This window comes from Phallusia mammillata, chromosome 1, assembly GCF_965637545.1.
Source record: "Phallusia mammillata chromosome 1, kaPhaMamm4.hap1.1, whole genome shotgun sequence".
Classification (NCBI taxonomy): domain Eukaryota; kingdom Metazoa; phylum Chordata; class Ascidiacea; order Phlebobranchia; family Ascidiidae; genus Phallusia; species Phallusia mammillata.
Window position 1 is genome coordinate 31,054,288 of NC_137252.1, and position 20,133 is coordinate 31,074,420.

General features: G+C 37.9%; 1 protein-coding gene across 1 annotated transcript; it reads left to right on the forward strand.

Annotated features, from left to right (window-relative positions):
- Positions 1-14,050: 14,050 nt before the first annotated feature.
- On the forward strand, positions 14,051-20,124 carry LOC145238551 (NACHT, LRR and PYD domains-containing protein 12-like). Its single transcript, XM_080101758.1, has 10 exons — positions 14,051-14,211; positions 14,499-16,228; positions 16,434-16,595; positions 16,788-16,949; positions 17,275-17,436; positions 17,808-17,969; positions 18,280-18,441; positions 18,533-18,694; positions 18,918-19,079; positions 19,542-20,124. Exons 1-10 carry the CDS (start codon positions 14,067-14,069, stop codon positions 19,671-19,673), a joined length of 3,141 nt encoding a protein of 1,046 aa, XP_079957884.1. The 5' UTR covers positions 14,051-14,066; the 3' UTR covers positions 19,674-20,124.
- Positions 20,125-20,133: the final 9 nt, after the last annotated feature.

Below are 20,133 nucleotides of genomic sequence, written 5' to 3' on the forward strand. Positions count from 1 at the left end.
GTTTGTAATAAGAAATACACAGACTAATTTGAGCCTGATGAATTTGTCACTTAAAAACCGAATCTTTACAGGGGCTATGGTTGTTTCATAAATTTTTGTTAGGTTAACTTTACGTTTTGTGTCGTTTTTTAAACAGGCCGTTACGAAAAACCTTTGTGTCGCTAGCCATAAAGTACGCTTAATTCAACCAAAAAAATATCCCTAAAGAAATGGCACAATTAACACCAATCAACTAAGTCTCAGAATCGCGGGCTACTTGTTTTTGTGGCAATTACAAGCGACCGCCAAACACAATAAGCGTTGTACCACTGAAACCTGAACTGCATCAAACACCTAATCGTCTGTTTAATGCTAAACAACTCAATTTACTTAACACTGCAAAACATCATCTATCTACAACTCCAACAGCAACGTATAACATCGAGGAAAACCAGCTCTTAACCTTTCAGGTGTCAAACTTTATGCAATCGAAACACCCTTTCACTGGAACTTGTTTTGCAGGTTCAAATTATGCCCGTCTACCAACACGTTTGGCTGCTATCAGTGATTTGTGCCGCCTGTGGCCTGATTGGACTTCTTACTCGGCTTACGCTCATTTGAGGGCCCTCTGCTAACAGCGTTTGGACATGCTTCAAACTTCAAGTCATCAGTAAATGGATTCGTTCACAACGCTTTATGGACACTTTCAGCGCTTTTCACAGGTCTGTCTCAGTATAATTATGTTATGTGTGTATAAGTGATCTGACATTCCCCTTTATTGTTTGTTTTCCTAAAACAATAAACTGAATCAAAATCACTCTACATTGGATGAGCCATTGATATCGTGATCGGTTTCTTTTTTTGTGGAAGCAAACCCATAAACACTTGAATTGAAATTTGAATAAATCAGTGAGACAGGTTTTTTATTTATTAACCAGGTTCAAAGGTTAATGCATGATTGAAGGAAATTGAAGAATGTCTTAGATTTGCAGAAAAAAAATATTCCCTAATCTCGGCTAATAAAAAGAACAACATATTTTAACCACAAATAGATACAGACGATACATACGAAATAATTAGCATCCAGTATGAGCCATCATGAAGCTTGAGCACATAAACTTAATGCCGTAATGAAGTAATCTATCAAAAACTAGCAATTGTAGCAATTTCTTTAAATGACGATAATAAATGCAACAATTTAGTTTACAAACTGAATCCCAATTGTAGTGTTTTATAATGTGCCGGTTACCATCGTGTGTCGTCTGTTGCATGAACCGTTGTGTGCATGGTTATTCTACCTAGCGTGTGCTGATGGTGTGCTGCGTATTGGACAGCAACATTAATAAATCTGGTTTAATCCCGCAAAGCGTGAGTGAGACGCTACATTTGGCGACGAGGATCTGTTTTACATTTGTTTTATCAACATTTGGGTTGATTGTGGATCTTCCGGAAGGTAATGGAAGGAAATCCTGACCTCGTGGGAATGTCAAACAGTGATGTCGGTGCACTGAAACCATTTGATGTTCAAGACGGTGCACATGGTTTATCTCAACGCTGGAAACGTTGGAAACGAGCTTTCAATCTATTCTTGGTGGGAAAGGGAATCACGAGTAGCGTTCAGAAAAAGGCACTGTTGCTACATACTGCAGGTATGAATGTGCAGGAAATTTACTATACACTAGTAAACGAGGAAGATGACAACAAGACCTATGATGAAACTTTAACTGTTTTAAATGAGTATTTTATACCAAAGTGCAACATACCTTTTGAAAGACATTTGTTTCGTCAATTGCATCAAACAAATGACGAATCAGTTGATCAGTTTGTATGTCGATTAAGACAAAGTGCAGCTACTTGCAATTTCGGAAATGAAGCAGATGACCAAATTCGTGATCAAGTAATTGATAAATGTCACTCAAATGCACTACGAAGAAAGTTTCTGAAAAAGGATACACTTACCCTTAAAGATGTCTTGTCAATGTCCAAAGCATTTGAAGCTGTGAATTCCCAAGCAAAAGTGATGGAGGGAAGCCAGGCAGTCAACTACATTGAAAAGTCTGGAAAACGTCAGGTTGCTTCGACATCAAGAAAAGAGGGAAAAACCTGTTTTGCTTGTGGCCAAAAGGGACATTTTAAGAAAGATATGATATGTCCAGCTAGAAGAAAAGCTTGTGCTAAATGTGGTAGAGTGGGACACTTCAAATTAAAGTGTTGGTCCAATGGTTTCAAGCCATCAAAATATAATGGTGAAGAGGGACATCGTCCATTGGGAAGGCGATCGAATAATAACACTGTTCAAAATGGAATAGAGAGGAAGATGGTGATGGTTTTGTTTTTGGTCTGAAACCTTTAACAGAGTTTTATACAGTGACACTGGTAATTGGTGGTGTTACATTGCCAAATATTTTGGTTGATTCAGGGGCATCAGCAAATATTGTTGACAAGGATACATGGGAATGGCTGAAGAAGCAGAAAATTAAAGCAGAAACCAGAAAGTCTGCAAAGACCCTGTATGCATATGGAAGTAAAGGGCCTCTTGCTACCTTGGGCACTTTTACAGCTCAGGTGAAGTCCAAAGACAGTCTTCATGAGTGCAAGGCAGATTTCATTGTTACAGAAAGAAAAGGTCACACCTTGTTGGGAAAGCGTACTGCAGAAGTGTTAGGATTACTACACTTGGGGCCAAGTTGTGTGAACTCTGTGTATGATGATGTTTTGTCCAGATATCCAAAACTGTTTTCTGGAATTGGTCTGTTGAAAGACTACAAGTTAAAGTTGCACATCAATGATAAAGTTCAACCTGTGGCACAGCCTGTGAGAAGAATTCCATTTCAGCTGAGAGAAAAAGTGGAATTAAAACTTGAAGAGCTGTTGAAGGAGGGGATAATCGAAGAAGCACCTGAAGGGCCTACTGGTTGGATTTCTCCATTGGTGGTTATTCCTAAACCTGATGGTGACATTAGAGTGTGTGTGGATATGCGACAGGCTAATACAGCTATCGTGAGGAAAAGACATCCAATACCCACAGTGGAAGAGTTGCTTTATGAGCTTAACGGAAGTACTGTTTTCAGTAAATTGGACTTAAAGTGGGGATTTCATCAAATTTTACTTGATGAACACAGCAGGCATATCACTACATTTAATACACACAAGGGATTGTACAGGTATACTAGACTAATGTTTGGTCTAAACTCTGCCCCAGAGAAATACCAGAAGATTATATGGGATGTTTTGAAAGGATGTCAAGGAACTGCAAACATTGCAGATGATGTGATTATACATGGGCGTACAAGGAAAGAGCATGATCAGAGGTTGTTTGCTGTGTTGGATAAAATGTCTCAGTGTGGTCTGACACTGAATGCTAAAAAGTGCAAATTTCGTATGGCTAAACTTACCTTTTTTGGACATGGTTTGAGCAAGCAAGGGATTAATCCAAGTGAAGAGAAAATAGCAGCAATCAAGAATGCTCAACCTCCCAAAACTGCCAGTGAAGCAAGATCTTTTATAGGATTGGTGCAGTATTCTGCAAGGTTTATTCCCAATTTATCTTCAATTGCAAGACCCATTTTGGATTTAACAAAGAAAACTGTCAAGTTTACATGGGGCAAGGCCCAGGACATTGCATTTGTAAGACTGAAGGATTTAATTGTGAAAGCAGATACACTTGCCTATTTTCGTAATGACTGCACAACAAGAGTAATTGCAGATGCTTCTCCATACGGATTGGGTGCAGTTCTGACTCAGTGGCAATGTGGTCAATGGAGAGTTATATCTTATGCATCAAGGAGTCTTACTGATGTTGAAAGAAGATACAGCCAAACAGAACGAGAGGCATTGGCTCTAGTTTGGGCTTGTGAGAGGTTTAATTTGTACCTGTTTGGAAAGAAGTTTGAATTAGAGACTGACCATAAACCACTTCAGTTTATTTACTCAAAGTCATCTAAACCTCCAGCACGTATTGAACGTTGGGTGCTGAGACTGCAAGGGTATGATTTTAAAGTTGTTTACAGACCAGGCAAAACTAATATTGCCGATGCATTGTCAAGACTTAATTTAGCATGCTGTATTGACAACAGTGTTTCTGAGGACTTCATTGGTCAAGTTGTGGAATACAGTACACCTGTTGCTATGTCATCAAAAGAAGTGGAAAGAGAATCTGAAAATGATGAAGAACTAAGAATGGTCAGACATTGTGTGAAAACAGGTGATTGGTCAAAATGTGTGAATCCAAGCTACCTACATGTGAAAAATGAACTCAGTATATATGGAAACCTGATACTTAGAGGCACTCGACTTGTAATTCCAGGTAGTTTGCGCCAAGCTGTGTTAAAACTTGCTCATGAGGGACACCAGGGTATTGTGAAAACAAAGAACAGGCTTCGTTGTAAAGTTTGGTGGCCAAAGATGGATAGAGATGCAGAAACCCTGTGTAAGAAGTGTCATGGATGCCAAGTAACTAGTGAGTACAGCAGGCCAGAACCAATTGCAAGAGTTCTACCTCCAAGTCAACCATGGCAGGATTGTGCAGCTGATATAGCCTACTGGGACCTTTACCAAGTGGAGACAACATATTGGTGTTGGTGGATTATTATAGCAGGTTCTATGAAGTAGTGATTATGAGGTCAATTACAAGTTCCTGTGTAATACAAGCGCTAAGCAAAATATTTGCGCGATTCGGTATGCCTTACTCACTTCGGACTGATAATGGTCCACAGTTCATTTCTAAAGAATTTGAAGATTTTCTGAAAGAAAATGGTGTTGAACATGTTAATACAACTCCACTTTGGCCTCAAGCTAATGGGGAAGTGGAGAGACAGAACAGAACTCTAATGAAGGCAATTCGTGTGGCTCATTTGGAACACAAAGATTGGAAGGCTGAGATTAACAAATTTTTAATGGCGTACAGATCAACACCACAGTCAACAACTGGAGCTTCTCCATATTATTTAATGTTTGGTCGTGAAATGCGCACAAAGCTTCCGTAGCTTTGTCAAGAACCAAATGTGACTGAAGAAGAGTTTCATGACAGAGACTGGAGCAACAAGTTGAAAGGAAAACTATACACTGATGAGAAAAGAAGAGCAATTTCCTCCGGAATAAAAGTTGGTGATCAAGTTTTGGTGAAGCAGCCCAAAACCAACAAGCTTTCTACAAAATTTGATCCGGAACCTAAAAAAGTTGTCGGTGAAGAAAGTGGTGAAGTTACAATTCAGAACAAGGAGGGGGTGGAAATGAAAAGAAATTCATCATTTCTGCGAAAGTATGTCAATGACGAAAGTATATCAGAGGATGTTCCCCATGTACCACCATTGGTCGATGTGGAAGCCTCATCCCCAAATTCTGATGTGACAAATGGAACGCGAAGTCGCTCTGGACGACAAATTATAACGCCAATGCGGTTTCGTGATTTTGTGTAGCATTGTTATGCACATGTGTTTTAATTTCGTTGTTGTGATGTTTAAAGTAAAAGGGGAGGGATGTAGTGTTTTATAATGTGCCGGTTACCATCGTGTGTCGTCTGTTGCATGAACCGTTGTGTGCATGGTTATTCTACCTAGCGTGTGCTGATGGTGTGTTTCGTATTGGACAGCAACATTAATAAATCTGGTTTAATCCCGCAAAGCGTGAGTGAGACGCTACACCAATTGGTTGTGTTGTGTTTGAGTAACAAACATTGGATGGCTATAAATCAATCTGGTCATACGGGTGTATATAAGTCGATTGTTTTTAAGAAATGTATAATGTATTACACGCCTTGTAGTTTTACGGCGGGTTCAACAATAATGCTCCAATTATTGGTGTATTGACTGGTAACGGTCATACAACTGGATATATCGAATTTGCCGATCAAGTTTACTTTGAATGCCATCTGTCTCAGGATCGCTCTACTACTTTCATCTTTCAATATTTGTCAACTAAGAGGCCCTTTAGTTTACCACCGTGCTAACGTACGCTAAGCTATACTAGTGAACTTTAAACTTTTTCTGTCGTAGAAATGGTTGCTTGGCAAGTTTTTATCGTTATAAGTTACAATAAACGAAAGAAAAAACGATGAATTTTCACAGAATTTTACGAAAAAGGAGAAATATGTTAGATAGCTTGGTTAGAAGTTATTATGCCAAAATTGCCAAAGATGCAATGCCTCTAAAAGTGGTAAAAATTACAACACCGTAATGTAATGCGTTGCCGACTTTAACAAAACGTCAAAATTGTTTGTGCCAAACCTCACGGAAACCTTTTGAAAATTTACACCATGGTATTGTCATTGGATGCTTTCTGTTTCAGGGGGAGATTGTAGTAAAACCTATACGGCAGACGACCTCCCAGTAACTTATTTTAGCCCTGATCCTGCTGCCAATGGCGACCTATACATTTGTTGGTGGACTGTCACAAACTCGTTCTCTAGGAATTACACCTTGGATTTTATGCCGCTTGCTTTACCCGCTTCTGGCATATTGGTGGTAAGTCTCCTTTAGTCAAAAGAATTAGGCCTACACTTTGTTAGGTGCCCTTTGTTAGACATTTGCCACAATTTACTTGATTATGTGCTTTGTTTTAGAAAAGCAAGGCTTCAAGTATAGGTAATTGACCTCAGTCCGTTAATACCACGTAATTTTCTCTTATTGTGAGCTTGAACCATTCAAATTAAGACTTTACCAACTTTGTTCGCATTTCTGTTTTTAAATCAAGCCAAATGACTTGTCGCAAGATGCGGAGTATGTTGGCAATGTTTTGACTCCAACTATATTTGACCAACTATCCACAACAGTCCAAGATACAGGCTTTACCATTCTTCACATTACAGTATTGCCGACGGATTACAATATATCAGCTACTATTGGAGGAGGTAAGACGAAGTTTCCTTTAAATAGTAAAATCTATGGTTCCTGATCAATTAACTAAAAATCAACAGTCCTTACTTGTCAAAAAGGATCAAGATTCAGTAAGTAGACAATTGCTTTTTCACAATGTTTTAGGATATTTCTTGTTTGCAGGTCCACTCATTCACTGCAGTCAACAACAAATACTGTTCGAGTAAGTGGTGTTATATAACAAAATGATTCAAATTGTTTTGCACATTTGTCAACTGTAATTGACTTCAATTTGTGTGACTTAATTACTTCCGTAGTTGCAATATTACTTGTCAACGCGTTTGCAGTGTTACAGTATTTAGTTTACCATTCTGCTTTCTGTAAGATCTCTAGTCTATAAGTGAACTATTAATAAACACCAAATGTGAAATCAAACGCATTGACATTTCAGACTCGGTCCATCCCACTTGAAGGACCTAAATGCAACACTCGGTGACGTGCTTTACATTTCAACGGAATCGGTTCTTGACGTCATGGGTGTAGATCCGAAGTGCAGAGTCGCAAGTTCTAGTCCAAGCTTTAATTTCAACATAAGCGAATGTCCAGCCACAGTGGAGGTGTGCAGATTAGCTTTTGATATGTGGTAACAAAACACAATAACTTGTTTTGCAGTTTAACAAAATCCCCTTTAACATAGGCTACCCCAAAACAAGACATGGTACTGTGGCGCAGTAACATAACCATTAAAAATCGAACTTCTTCTGTACCACTAATCACACCGTCTAGTCATCTAGTGCATAATTAGGGCTGTTATTAAACAAATAATTATTTGATTATTTGAAATTTGTAATTATTTGAAAATTTATCAAACAATTTTTTACTCATTTCTAATAATCAAATAATTTTTTACTATGCAGTACACCTCAATATACGTACAAAATCAATTTATTTAAACACATTGAGGACTTTTTTAGGAAATTGCGGTTACACAGAAGCACTTAAACATATGTTTTCAGCCTTATATTAATGCTTAATACCCATTCCCCCAAACATGTTGGACAAAAAAGCATGACAATTTACAGTTCATTCCGGTATTAGTTACACCCACAAATAATTAAAGTTTTTCAAGCAAGTGATTAACATGGTATAGATCAGAATTCAATTCAGCAAGTATCCAAGAAAAAGCTGTTGTAATAGCGTACACACGGAATATGTACAAATGGTTTTGCCAAATTACGGAGAATGATTGAAGCTTGTCTCTTTCTGTAGTAATTTGATTATTTTAAACAGAAAAAAGGATGTAGCCTGGGTTTAATGACTAAGAGCTTACGGAATTCGTTTAGTAATTTTAACTATGCTTATTTAATCATGACTTTGGGTCTGATGTATCCGGTATTCTAAATTATTTGAATTATTTGATTATTTGATTTGAAAGGGAAAAAAATATTTGATTATTTAAAAAATTTAAAACCTATATTTGATAACAGCCCTATGCATAATATTAAAGGCGTGCAAAGCAGCATCAAACATGTTGAATGATTAGACGCATTCGTTTGTTGTGGATCCAGCAAAACGCTTTTGTCAAACTACAATTATAATGCTCTTTTTAAGTCCTCTTCCGGAAAAATGACATTTATCTACACCATTTGGAATCTAAAAGCAATAGATGCAAGCCTTCCCATACAACGTTATATTCGTTACTACATGAACATCACATGCACATTCAACGCAACACAACAAGTGAACTCCGTAAATGTGAAGCCACAGATCCAGTAAGTTGTATATTGCATTACCTTTTCAATAATTACCCTCATTCGAAACCCATTAAACACTACTGTTGGTTATTACCTATTGTGCAAAAGTAGTCGGTTTGTTAAAATGATACTAGACGTGTAAGTCAGGCGTGGTTTTTCAGTTTCAGCCCTGGTTTCGGCCAGGTTCGGGGAGGGTATTGGTTTCAGTTTTAATAACACCGGCTTAATTCGGGCCCGATTTTAAAACAGGTCACATTTGTGCAGACTTGGCCAACTAGATTTTTTTTCGTTTTTTCAAATTAGATTAGAATTAAAATTAGAGCATCCCAGTTTTTACAAATTAATTCAGAATTAGAATTACCACTTTCTCAAAAAAAAAACATAAATTAAACTAGAATTCGAACTAGAATTCGACTTAAAACCAATCAACTGTAGTACATTTCAAATTTAAACTCCACGATTTACACGTTTTGAACTATATAATTCAGCGTGGTTAAAACTCGTTTCCATGTTTCAATGATGTGGGTTGGCCTTGTTGGTGACATAGCTATGTTCGCTTTGGACATAAAACGCATACTTGTATCACATGCCTAAAAATGCTGTTGGACAAACTAGCGTTTTGGGGAAAATTGTGAATTAGACTAGAATTAGAATTAGAGCTTACTCGGTATGTCTAAATTAGATTGGAATTAGAATTACCGCCATTTTGCTCTAATTTGACGAATTGGATAACTAGAATTATCTAGTTGTTCAAGTCTGCATTCGTGTCGTAGTTTTACCCTAAATACGCGTATCAGACCTACTTCGGGTTTTGCTTTAACAAAAATTCGGGTTTTAACCGAGTTTTGGGCTCGTACTTTGGTGGAATTACTAACACATGAACTCACATTACCAATGGTTTTCTAAATACTGATGGGTGGCGTAGAGAGCGCAGTTTTTTAAATTAACAATGAGACCGGGATATTGTTAGAAACTAAATTTAGCATAAAGAACTGGGTTTTTAGATTAGTTTATTGTTAACATTATTATGAAACCTAAGACCAACCCTAATATCCCTAACCGTCAGAATTTTTTTCCAAACAGCATTTAAAGTATTTCCGTTGCGACGCCTACCGGAAATTAGCAGGCCTGTGTTGTGAGTTCCTGTGTTAGTAGCTTTACCTCGTGCTTTCAGGTTTAGGCCGGATTAGGGGTGGATCCTGGCCTCAGTTTTTAGCCCACCTATACCACGCTGCACAGCATGTCGAGGTGCAAACTTGTGACAACCAATAATAATGTCAATCAAATTATGTTGCTAAAAGTAATCAGTAATAAACGTTTAGATCGTATCTTCGTTGCTGCTAAAAACTTTAGAACAAAATGAAATGTTTGCAGAGAGGTGGGAACTGCAGCGGATCCAATATCTGGTGAATTTGACGTTTCTCTTCAACTTTTCGGCAACGACAGTTTTTCTGTTCCTTTGGTTGCTGATGCATATGTTACTGTGCCCGACTTTGTCTTTGCAAAAGTAACTCTTGATGAGGTTCCGGACGCAGTGGATGAACTTATCGTGCAGGTTGGGATAAGAATTCTGACTTAACATTGTGAGACCTTCTACATGATGCTGTAAGTTTGAAGCATCAACTGTTGTTTTTCACAGATGGAAGAATGTTGGGCAACACATGCCTCTGACCCATCTGGAATGCCTATGTATCCTATCATCACCGGAAGGTTTGGTTTTAAGGGTAGTGGTAGAGTTAAAAGTGTTTTGAGTCAGCTTTAATTTTGAGGGTTAATTTGGCATGCACTTAGAAACATTTAACAGAAGTGGTTGGCCAACTTTTAAATTCAAAACGCCGTTTTTGTCTGACGAAAGACTATACTTGCAAACTGATAGTGAAACAAGTTTACAATAAGCTGCAGACAGTTCACACTGTTTCGGCCTATAAGGTCTCATCAGTGCAGCTGGTGACGAGAGATCGGCCACACAGACTAGGTGAGGCATCGCTTTGCCAGCCATCGCCGGCCAGCTGGCAGCGTTTCTGCACGAACCTTCCGTGACAACGGAAGTTTTGAACTTTTATCGCGGTGCTTGACAAACCTTTTTGTTGAATCCAGAGTGATTCGATCCTTGCCAAATGTGGGCGCACCGAGAACTGGTTTCCTGTCGCTATATCTGCCTTTCCTTTCCTGTTGGTGCATAACCTTGGCCACTCTCATGCATCGGACGTCCGTCTCGTTCGTAGCTGACGAACTATCTCTGGGACCAAATAGTGACCACCCAAGGGGTGTCTTTAGAGGGTTTTTGCCTTGTTACTCCCAACAAACTGGAGTGCCGTTGAATGGCTACACTAGCCAATGCGACCGATCTCTCTCGGGGGTCAAAAGGCGGTTTCTACAAAAATGTTCAAATTAAGACAAGGCAACAGAAGGAGAATTTCAATGAACTTTACGCTTACCAAACTATTAAAGGACTGGAGTCGTTTAAATGCAAGCGATCAGTAGAAGGTCTGTAAACACAGCATCAAATAACATCACATATAAACATCACTTAATCACACTAGTGACAGACAGCAAAACTTTAAGCAATAAGGCTTACCGGAATAATACAGTTCGGTTCAGAATAACACGGGGTTGGACGACCGCAGAATTCACGTCTGTCACTAAATGTACAAGTCACACATTGGACGATTCAGCTTTTAAACAGCATAATTTTCCCGTTCGTTACACGAAAGACAAACATAACTGACCAGTTAAAATAACGCATGCAGACGCTGTAAGTTCCAGTCACTAGTAAACACGAGGCGACCTCACTTACAAGACGTGATACCAATTAACAATGCCAAAGTTGTGACATCACAATCACCGATAGTGTGACAGACAATGTATCAGGTTGCACAACACTGCGTCATACACAGAAATCAAGGCTACTGGCGGGAAACACAGAAAACATAATAACATGTATAATGGCGATGTAACAGTGTATGTAATGAAACTAGATTCTTAGTTACGTATCATTGTCTTGTGTAGATTTTAGCTGTAGCCTAAGTGTACTGTCACAAACTGCGCCGCGTATACAACTACTTTCAGAGCGCAAACAAGAGCAAATTTCGCATTGAGTTGTAATGTGAAATAAATTGCTATAATTTTTTATGTTGTATTTTGGGAGGAATGAATAGTTCGAAAATGGGCGAAGGGAGGAATGTAACAAAAAAGGTGGGGAACCACTGGTTTACCCCATTGTCGACTATTGTTCATTGTGTTTGTTATCTATCTCTTTTTTCTTTCTCATCCTTTGTCGCAAGGCTTTCGTGGATAGGCCTGTCAATCAAAATTTCGGGCCTAAACGGGCTTCGCAAAAACGTTTCGGGTTCGGGCCGGGCATCGGGCCGGGTTCGGGCCGGGTTCGGGCCGGGTTCGGGCCGGGTTCGGGTTCGGGTTCAGATTTCGGACCCGCTTGCAACTCTGGTGCACTGTCTGCAGCTTATCATTTATTGGCTCGATGCTGTTTTGAGTTTACACTACTTCATTAATAATAATGTAATCAATCTTTATTTGAACCCTCTTAAACGGTAAAAAGGCATTTATTTTCGTTTTAAGTTGTGCATGATCCAGCGGCAACGAGGATCCTACAACGAGACAAGTTATTCGAAACTACCAACCCAACTACGGCACTTTCAAGTTTCAGATCTTCGTGTGGACAAAATTCACCGAACAATCAATCTATGTCCACTGCGACATCAGTGTTTGCCAGAACTCAACTGGAGATTGCACTCCGCCGGTAAAATGTTGCGAAAGTGAAAAGGGATCTCATAAAAAACATGACGGAAAAACTAACCGGGATTTCCTTATCTTATTCTAATCTAACATATTAATATAATTTTTTGGTGTGGCAAATATATTTTGGTCGTCAATGCTCAGTTTACGCTTTACGTATTTACTCTTTTGGTAAATTATTCACGTATCTTTCATTAGGTAATTTCTGGAGGCAATATTTTTTTAGATATGCAACAGAAAACGCCGTTATGTTAATCTGAATCAGTACAGGCGACTTTCTTGCGGCCCAATTTATTTTTCGAAGTTGGAGAGAAAGGATTGTGACCATGGCGGACCATGCAAAGGTACAACTTTTTCGTTTTTTGTAGTTATATTGAATTATTGAAACAACCGCTCAGAGGCGCTATTGGACAAAACGCCAACAATACACCGTCCAGAGCAGCTAGTCCACACCAAAGTAAAACCTTAACGGATTTCTTTGCACGAAAAAACTACAGCAAACATTTAAATAATTTGAGAATAATTGCTAGTATTGTCGATTTTTTCGTAACATTTGGTAATGTTATTCTAAAAGTCACGTTTGTTTTTCCTACAAGCATTTTATTTTTTTGCATTTATTTGTAACAGATGTGAGTGATGGAAACAGACTGGATGCAGCCGACAACATAACGTACTTTGCGTTATTGTCTGTCGTCGGAGCTGTTGTCATAGCTGCTGGAATTATTCTCACTTTCACCTGTTTCAAAAAAATGCCTGAAGTGTACGAAGCGATATAGAATTCCAAAACATAATTTTTAAATTTATAAACGACCAAGTATTTGTCTTGGCTTTACTCTGCTAACATTACCCAATAACAATAGGTTTGACAAATAAGTTACTGCTTTCTCTTTGGTTTACTTGAAATTTGTACTGAATGTCAATACGTGTGTGTAGTTCTGTAGCTATTTGTTGTTAAAATTTTGTTGTTGCTTTATTAGCCAAGATTATGGGAGAATTCCTTCTACGAATTTGGAACAATTTCAAATTTTATTTAAACGTTAATTTACCCTTTGAACCTACTGAATAAACAAAGAACCCGTCTCATTGATGCAACCAAGAGCAGTCTCATTAGCCGTTAAACTGTTTTCTGCTTAATAGCAAACAGACTGTGCCCCAAGAACGACTCGTAGTTTGAGTTCAGTCAGTCATGGTTTTAATGTCAGAAAACCCTTAAAAAAGGTGGTCCCTGTAAGATATCAGATACAAATGTGTTAGTGATGTATTTACTTATGTATTGTTCAAATAACACATGTGTTGGTAACGTTAAACGCCGTTTGTTTAGTGTTGATATTGTTTTCAATTTTAGAAAAACGTCAAATCTTGAATACTGATCAATCTATAGTCTCTAGCGTGGTTTGTTGTGAGGTTATTCAACTAACGTTGACGTGGTTTGTTTTGAAATCTATAGCGTGGTTTGTTGTGAGGTTATTCAACTAACGTTGGAAAAATCGTGTTACATGTCATTGGTGTTGGAGCAAGCCCTGCCGAACCGGATATGACTATATTATAAGCTATCGGTCTGCAACCAAGCAGTCTATAAACACTATTAAGTTAACTGACTGTGGTTTTCTGCGAAATGCAGGTATGCGAGTGTGCCAGTAATTGAGTTATGGTGTGTTTGTTTTGTAACAACTTAAAATAAATCAAGGCCGATTTGTTTGATTTGTACAATTTGGCAAATGAACGTTTGTTGATTATCTACAGCGATTATAGGATATTGTTTATCATGGAAACTGATGTTACCCTTGACCATGCTGACCACGTCATTTTGGCTGGAGAACTACATCAGCACTTTCATCAGCATTTTTATCAAGCTGACACAAGTAATAACCAAGTTTCTGCCGATACAAAATCAAAAATTGTCGAAAAAGGTAAGTTCACATATGAGTGAGAGTGTTTGTACTATCTACGAAAATAGGTTTGAAATAGTGCAAAAAATGTGTAGGCTACTAAAATGTTCGGAAAGTAACAGAGCTTAAGAAACATGTTGTGTGTAAAGTAACTTTTAAGACTAGCTGATAATGCTTAGACATGGTTGTTAAGATAAATGTTTATCGCTGTGTTTAAAAAATAAAATTTATTTTAACTTAAACCGTTTATAACCAAGATAATTCTATTGTCATGAATTCAACTACTTTCAACTATTAAATTATTGCAGCCGAAAAAATGAAAACCATGCTCACCAACTCGGCACAGATTGCCTGTGACAATATGACCTCACCGATCGAAATTAGTCAAGCGATAAAGCCCGTGACGTTGACTATGACGCGAAAGCCACAGAGACCTGACGAGGAATTGGCCAAAGAAAGCAGCAACCTTCACCACAGATCCAATATAGCAGAAGTTCGACAGAAAGCACAAGATGAAATAACAGCTGATAAGATGTTTGAGATCGCACGAAATAAGGCTTCTCGGGAAGCCAACGTTAAGTGTTCCTCTAAGGCAGCCATTGAACAGTTTGTCGAAAGACGTGGAAATACTGTAGGTGTGGTTGGACAGGCAGGAATAGGAAAAACTACATCTCTAAAAAAATGGGTAAAAAGCATTATAAATGGTCAAATTGTGGCGCAGGTATCTTTTCTCATTCTGATTTTTGTGCGGGCTATGAACTTTTCAAACGAATGCAATCTATTGGAATGTCTTCTGTCTAGCTGTCTTCCTAACTGGGAACACTCAACAGAGTCTGACAAATCTTTGCTCTCTATGATCAATAACGACCCACACGTTGTAATTGCTATCGACGGTTTGGACGAAGCTGCAGTCGACAACTTTGGCGAGTCTGTAAGCCACGTCGGTCTTTTTAGCCGTTCAAACCCATGGACCTTCCTTATGAACCTTTTGGGTGGAAACCTACTACCTAAGGCTAAAAAGATAGTCACATCCCGTCCGGGTCAACTGTATAACCTACCACCAGACTCACGACCACTTTGCATTGTCCAAATACTGGGACTAAATGATGTGGCACAAGATGATCTTGGTCGCCAGATTTGTGGTTCGACCTACCCTTCCATTAAAAAAAGATTGAAGGAAAACGAACAGGTCTTCGCGTATTGTTACGTCCCTGTCAACTTTATCCTGACTGCAAATTATTTGTTGAACAGCGACAATGGAATGGTAAATCAATCGTTGACAGGAGTTCTTGTTTTTACGTGTGGACAGTACGCCAGAAGTGATCACTTAAAAGGTAAACCCTGTGAACTTGACAAGCTTTCGCATCTAGCATGGACAGGCTTTGAAAACCATCAAATATACTTTCAAGAGGCAAATTTTTCTGCATCAGGAATTTCTTGTAACACAATCCGAGCGTTTCTAAACACTTCAGTTACAAAGTCGGTGAATTTAAATTTGCATATCTTGTCTGGTGACAAACGAAGCTACTTTTCGCATCTTGTTTGGCAGGAGTTCTTTACAGCCGTTTACATTATGCTAATTTCATCAAAGGAAAACTTCACTTGGCACTTACGCAACTTGACACAACCGCGATACGAAGTGGTCAGCAGATTTATGTTCGGACTTTGCGACAAAAAACTCTTCTCGCAGTTGCAGCCTGTAATCGGAGCTTGTTCAACTGACTTGTGGCAATGGAAGGCAAATGAACTTGAAGCGTGGACTGTGGCATTAATTTCATCCCGCCATAGATTCAAAAACTGTCTACAAGTGTGCGTCTGGGTGAACGAAAGAAACAGCGAGATCTTCGCAAGAAAGATAACGCAACATTTTCCAGACGAGCTTCGCCTTCGAGGTGCACTTTTGCCAGGAGACAGCTCTAATCTTACCCGCTTACTAAAAGCATCTTCTAGAAGACATGACTTAAACTGCAGCAGATGCAGAAGCTATGGAGACAGCATTATGAGCCTGACGAGACAAATTACCAGCTGCAAATTGCAGGTATAGTGTTTTAATTTATTCCGGTGTATATGTCGCTAAAATAGTAGCACATTATTATCATTAGACTGAAATCAATTAAACTGAAAACGTGAAACACATTTATTAATAAACTATTAAAAACGAAAACATTTCTATAGCACAGGTTTTTTTTGTGAGGGAATTACCCTATACATTAGAAGGTAGACGAAGGTATTTCATTTTTCAGATCAGTGAAATCAACTTCTCCGAAAATGGGATTCGCGATGACGGGATTATTTCTGTCGCCTACTGCTTGAACTTCGTAAAATCAATCGTATTGAAAAACTGCTGCATTGGGAAAGCTGGTATCAAAATATTCTGTGAAAAGTGGAAAGAATCTGGAGCAATGGTAAAGAGTTACTCTAACATTCCTGAGTATCGCACGAATAGTATAAACGTTGTTAAAAAAATACCCATTGATGGCTTAGATTTCACTCCATACTTTGTAGTTTACCTAAAGTGTATGAAATGTGTATTTTTTGTTTCGAGACTGTTTAGAGACAAACTTGCGTCTTTTTTACTTCGTTTTGTTTTAATTTAGCTGAGGAAATTGAACTTGACTGGTAACAGATTTGGAGATGAGGGGTGTGCTATGGTTGCACAACGTATTGTGCAAGTGGAGAGTCTAAAGCTTTCAGCTTGTGGCTTAGGACTTGTTGGTCTAGCAGAAATTGTCAAACATCTAAAGCTGTCAAAGAAACCAGTAAGTAAAACATTTTTGTCCCTTTGTGTTAACTGCAATGAGTAACTTTATTTTCTCGGATGAATCATGTTTGTGCCTGATTTGACTGAAAAATACTTTTAACGAAGTACTGATTTTTAAGTACATTCGTAACATAATCATTTTTGAACAAAATTCAAACAACATGAAATTATGGGATGGTAATTAGCTCCAACTTACATTAACAAGCCAAGACAAAATTGAGAGACACCAGTGTTGAAACTAACCTATTCTGTGATTGAATAACAACTAATATTGCAAAATACTAGTGCTTATATCAGTGCATACATTTAAATGTCTTTTTTAGATGGACTTGCTGTGTCTAAGCTGTAACAGCCTTGGTGATGAAGGGGCCATTATGCTGTCTTCCTGCCTGCGCCATATTTTACGCCTGGATGTTTGTTTTTGTGGGATTTGTGGACCTGGGATCACAGCAATTGCTAACCAAATCTGCTTACTAAAACAACCAGTAAGTAGTGTACAAAGGAATTGTTATTTAGATATTAAGGAATGTAGAAAAATTATTACCATCAGCCAAGATGTAAAAGTTGCAGACAGCTCGTTTGGGTTGTAATAAATTTTTTATGTAATACAAGTCTGCTCAAATCCTAGGAACTCATGTTTGTCAATTGAAAAAAAAATTAGTTTTGTGTTTGGTTCTTCTTGACAATACTGTGGAAATGCATTAGCTGTACTGTCATATTAAAACATGTTGTAAGTTTCATTTGTCCCATTATGGTTGCAAATAATCCACTGTAACCATGTTAAGGCTATGTTACTCTGTGGTGTACTCGAGTGAATGGACACTGTTCAACTCAAGAATTTTTCCTGAAATTTTAGATGGGAAAATGTTCATTGGGAGCAAACAATATTGATATCCAAAGTGCAGTAGCACTTTCCAAAAGCCTTCCTAGTCTAAAGAGGTTATCTCTAGGCTTGTGTAACCTGGTTGAGCATGAATTACTTCTTATTGCTGATGCTGTCAAAAAGTTACCATTCCCAGTAAGCAATATGTGTATTTACTTTAAGACTTTCAGACCTTTTGCAACAATCAGTGTTTTGCTTCATTTTTTAGACTAGTGTAGATTGTCTTTTTACCAATAGGGCTGCAATATTACTTTTCCCATATTAACTACTAAATTCTTTTTATACCCTGTTATTCAACTTAATTCACAAACAAGTTGTAAAAATAGGCATGTCTTGACTGTTAAAAATGATATCTGTATTGTGTTAGTGTAGCCTTGCATTACTCGTTTTCGGCTTTAGTCTATAATTTGGAAAGTGTTGATAAAATATGATTTGTATAATTAAGATGGAAGAAATTTTTCTAAGTGGAAATTCCTTCACCATCAGTGCAACTAGGGGCATTACGTTGTGCCTGAAGAACTTGCAGGAATTGTCTTTGAAAAATTGTGATATTGGGGTAGCAGAAATCAAAATTTTGTCAAAAGGCATCAAGAAGCTTACAATACCGGTTGGTGTTTTATTCTCTTGCAGAAGCAGACAATGCAAACGAGGGTGCAATTCAGTAATGCAACCAATCACTGTACTGTTTTTTTTTTCAGATACAGCGATTGGCCTTAAACAAAAATCCAATTTATAGTAAAGGTGCAAAGTATCTTGCTCAATGCATTTCTCATATACAATCTTTGAGTCTACATCAATGTGCAATTGGAAGTGATGGAGCAGTTGCAATTGCAAAGAAATTGATTATGCTCAAAGTCAGGGTAAACAACAGTAAAACAAGACAAAAATAAATATATTTTAGGTGCAAATAATAATGTTCCCAAAAAGTAGTTGGCTGTGTTTAGACACACCATAATACTATAAAGGTTTTACTCTGCAAAACCATCTCAACATAGAAGTCAGTATTTTCCATCCAGCCTGTGTTCGGGATGTTATTTGATAATGAGTCACCAGAGACTGTAACAAAACTGTTTTTTTCTGCAGATGACATTTTTAGATCTTTCCTGCAACCCAATAGGAACACATGGAGGAATTGCTTTTTCGAAATGCATTCACAAAGTTGTCTCACTGGATCTTGGAGCCACACAAATAGGTAGCAAAGGAATACAACAAATTGCTGCAGCTATTGTAACTAGACAATGCCAGGTAAGATTCGAGTATGCCATACATTTGTGATTACAATATCTAAGGAATTTTTTTTCAACAAAGTTTTCAACATCTTATTGTCCCTCCCCAGTGGGCAAAAAAATTTACAAACTGTTGATGAGTAAACATATAATAACTAAAAAGTTGCTGGTGTCTTAAGCATGTAAACAGAATTTGAGACATGTTGGTGATTGCTTAACACAGGGTTGCAACCTACGGCCTGATTTAGCCCCAGTGTGTATGGATTGTGCAGCCCAGGCAGACATCAACAAAGTAAACTTATTTTATGTAAAGGAGTGGTGCATAGTTTAATTTTGTCATCATATAAAAAAAACGATGCAACAGACTTTTGCAACAGCAATTAAAAATTATCCTAACTGTGGACTCATCGTGAGAAAAATGCATTCAGATGCCCCTTGTCGCTGCCAAACCCCCCAAATTAAATATTTTATAATTTTTCAGATGGAATACCTTGAACTTTCCTACAACAATGTGGATGGTGATGCTCTTTCATCATTGGTACCATGTGACAAACTTGTAAAACTACTGGGTGTACATCATAACAGTGAAGGGCTTTTTCGATCATTAATGTGAAGTCAATGTACAATCATAGCCAAATTTGGTTGCTTTATTCTTCAGCGATATAATTATGATACCTGGACTTCAAAGCCTATTTCTTAGTTTTCATTTACACATACAAACCTTAAATCAGCTGATGTAGTACACCATGCATATGTAATTCTGATGGACAAGATATTCTAAAAATGGTTGTACATTGCAAAAATTATTCAGCAGTCCCCCTTTTGTCATAAGTGCACCTTGGCAAAGCTAGTTATTTTAAACTTCCAGATTACCTTATTTGCCTTTTTATTCTGTGCTTTTGACAAGATATACACTGCTGTACATTGTGAACCCTTGTCTGCAATCTGCTTTTAATAATTTTGCTTGAAAAAGAATATGCATTCCTAAAGTAAAACTTAAATGAGTCTTTCATATATTTTTTGTGTGCATAATTGTGTTCTGCAAAACACAGTCAACAAAACAACTTTGTGTC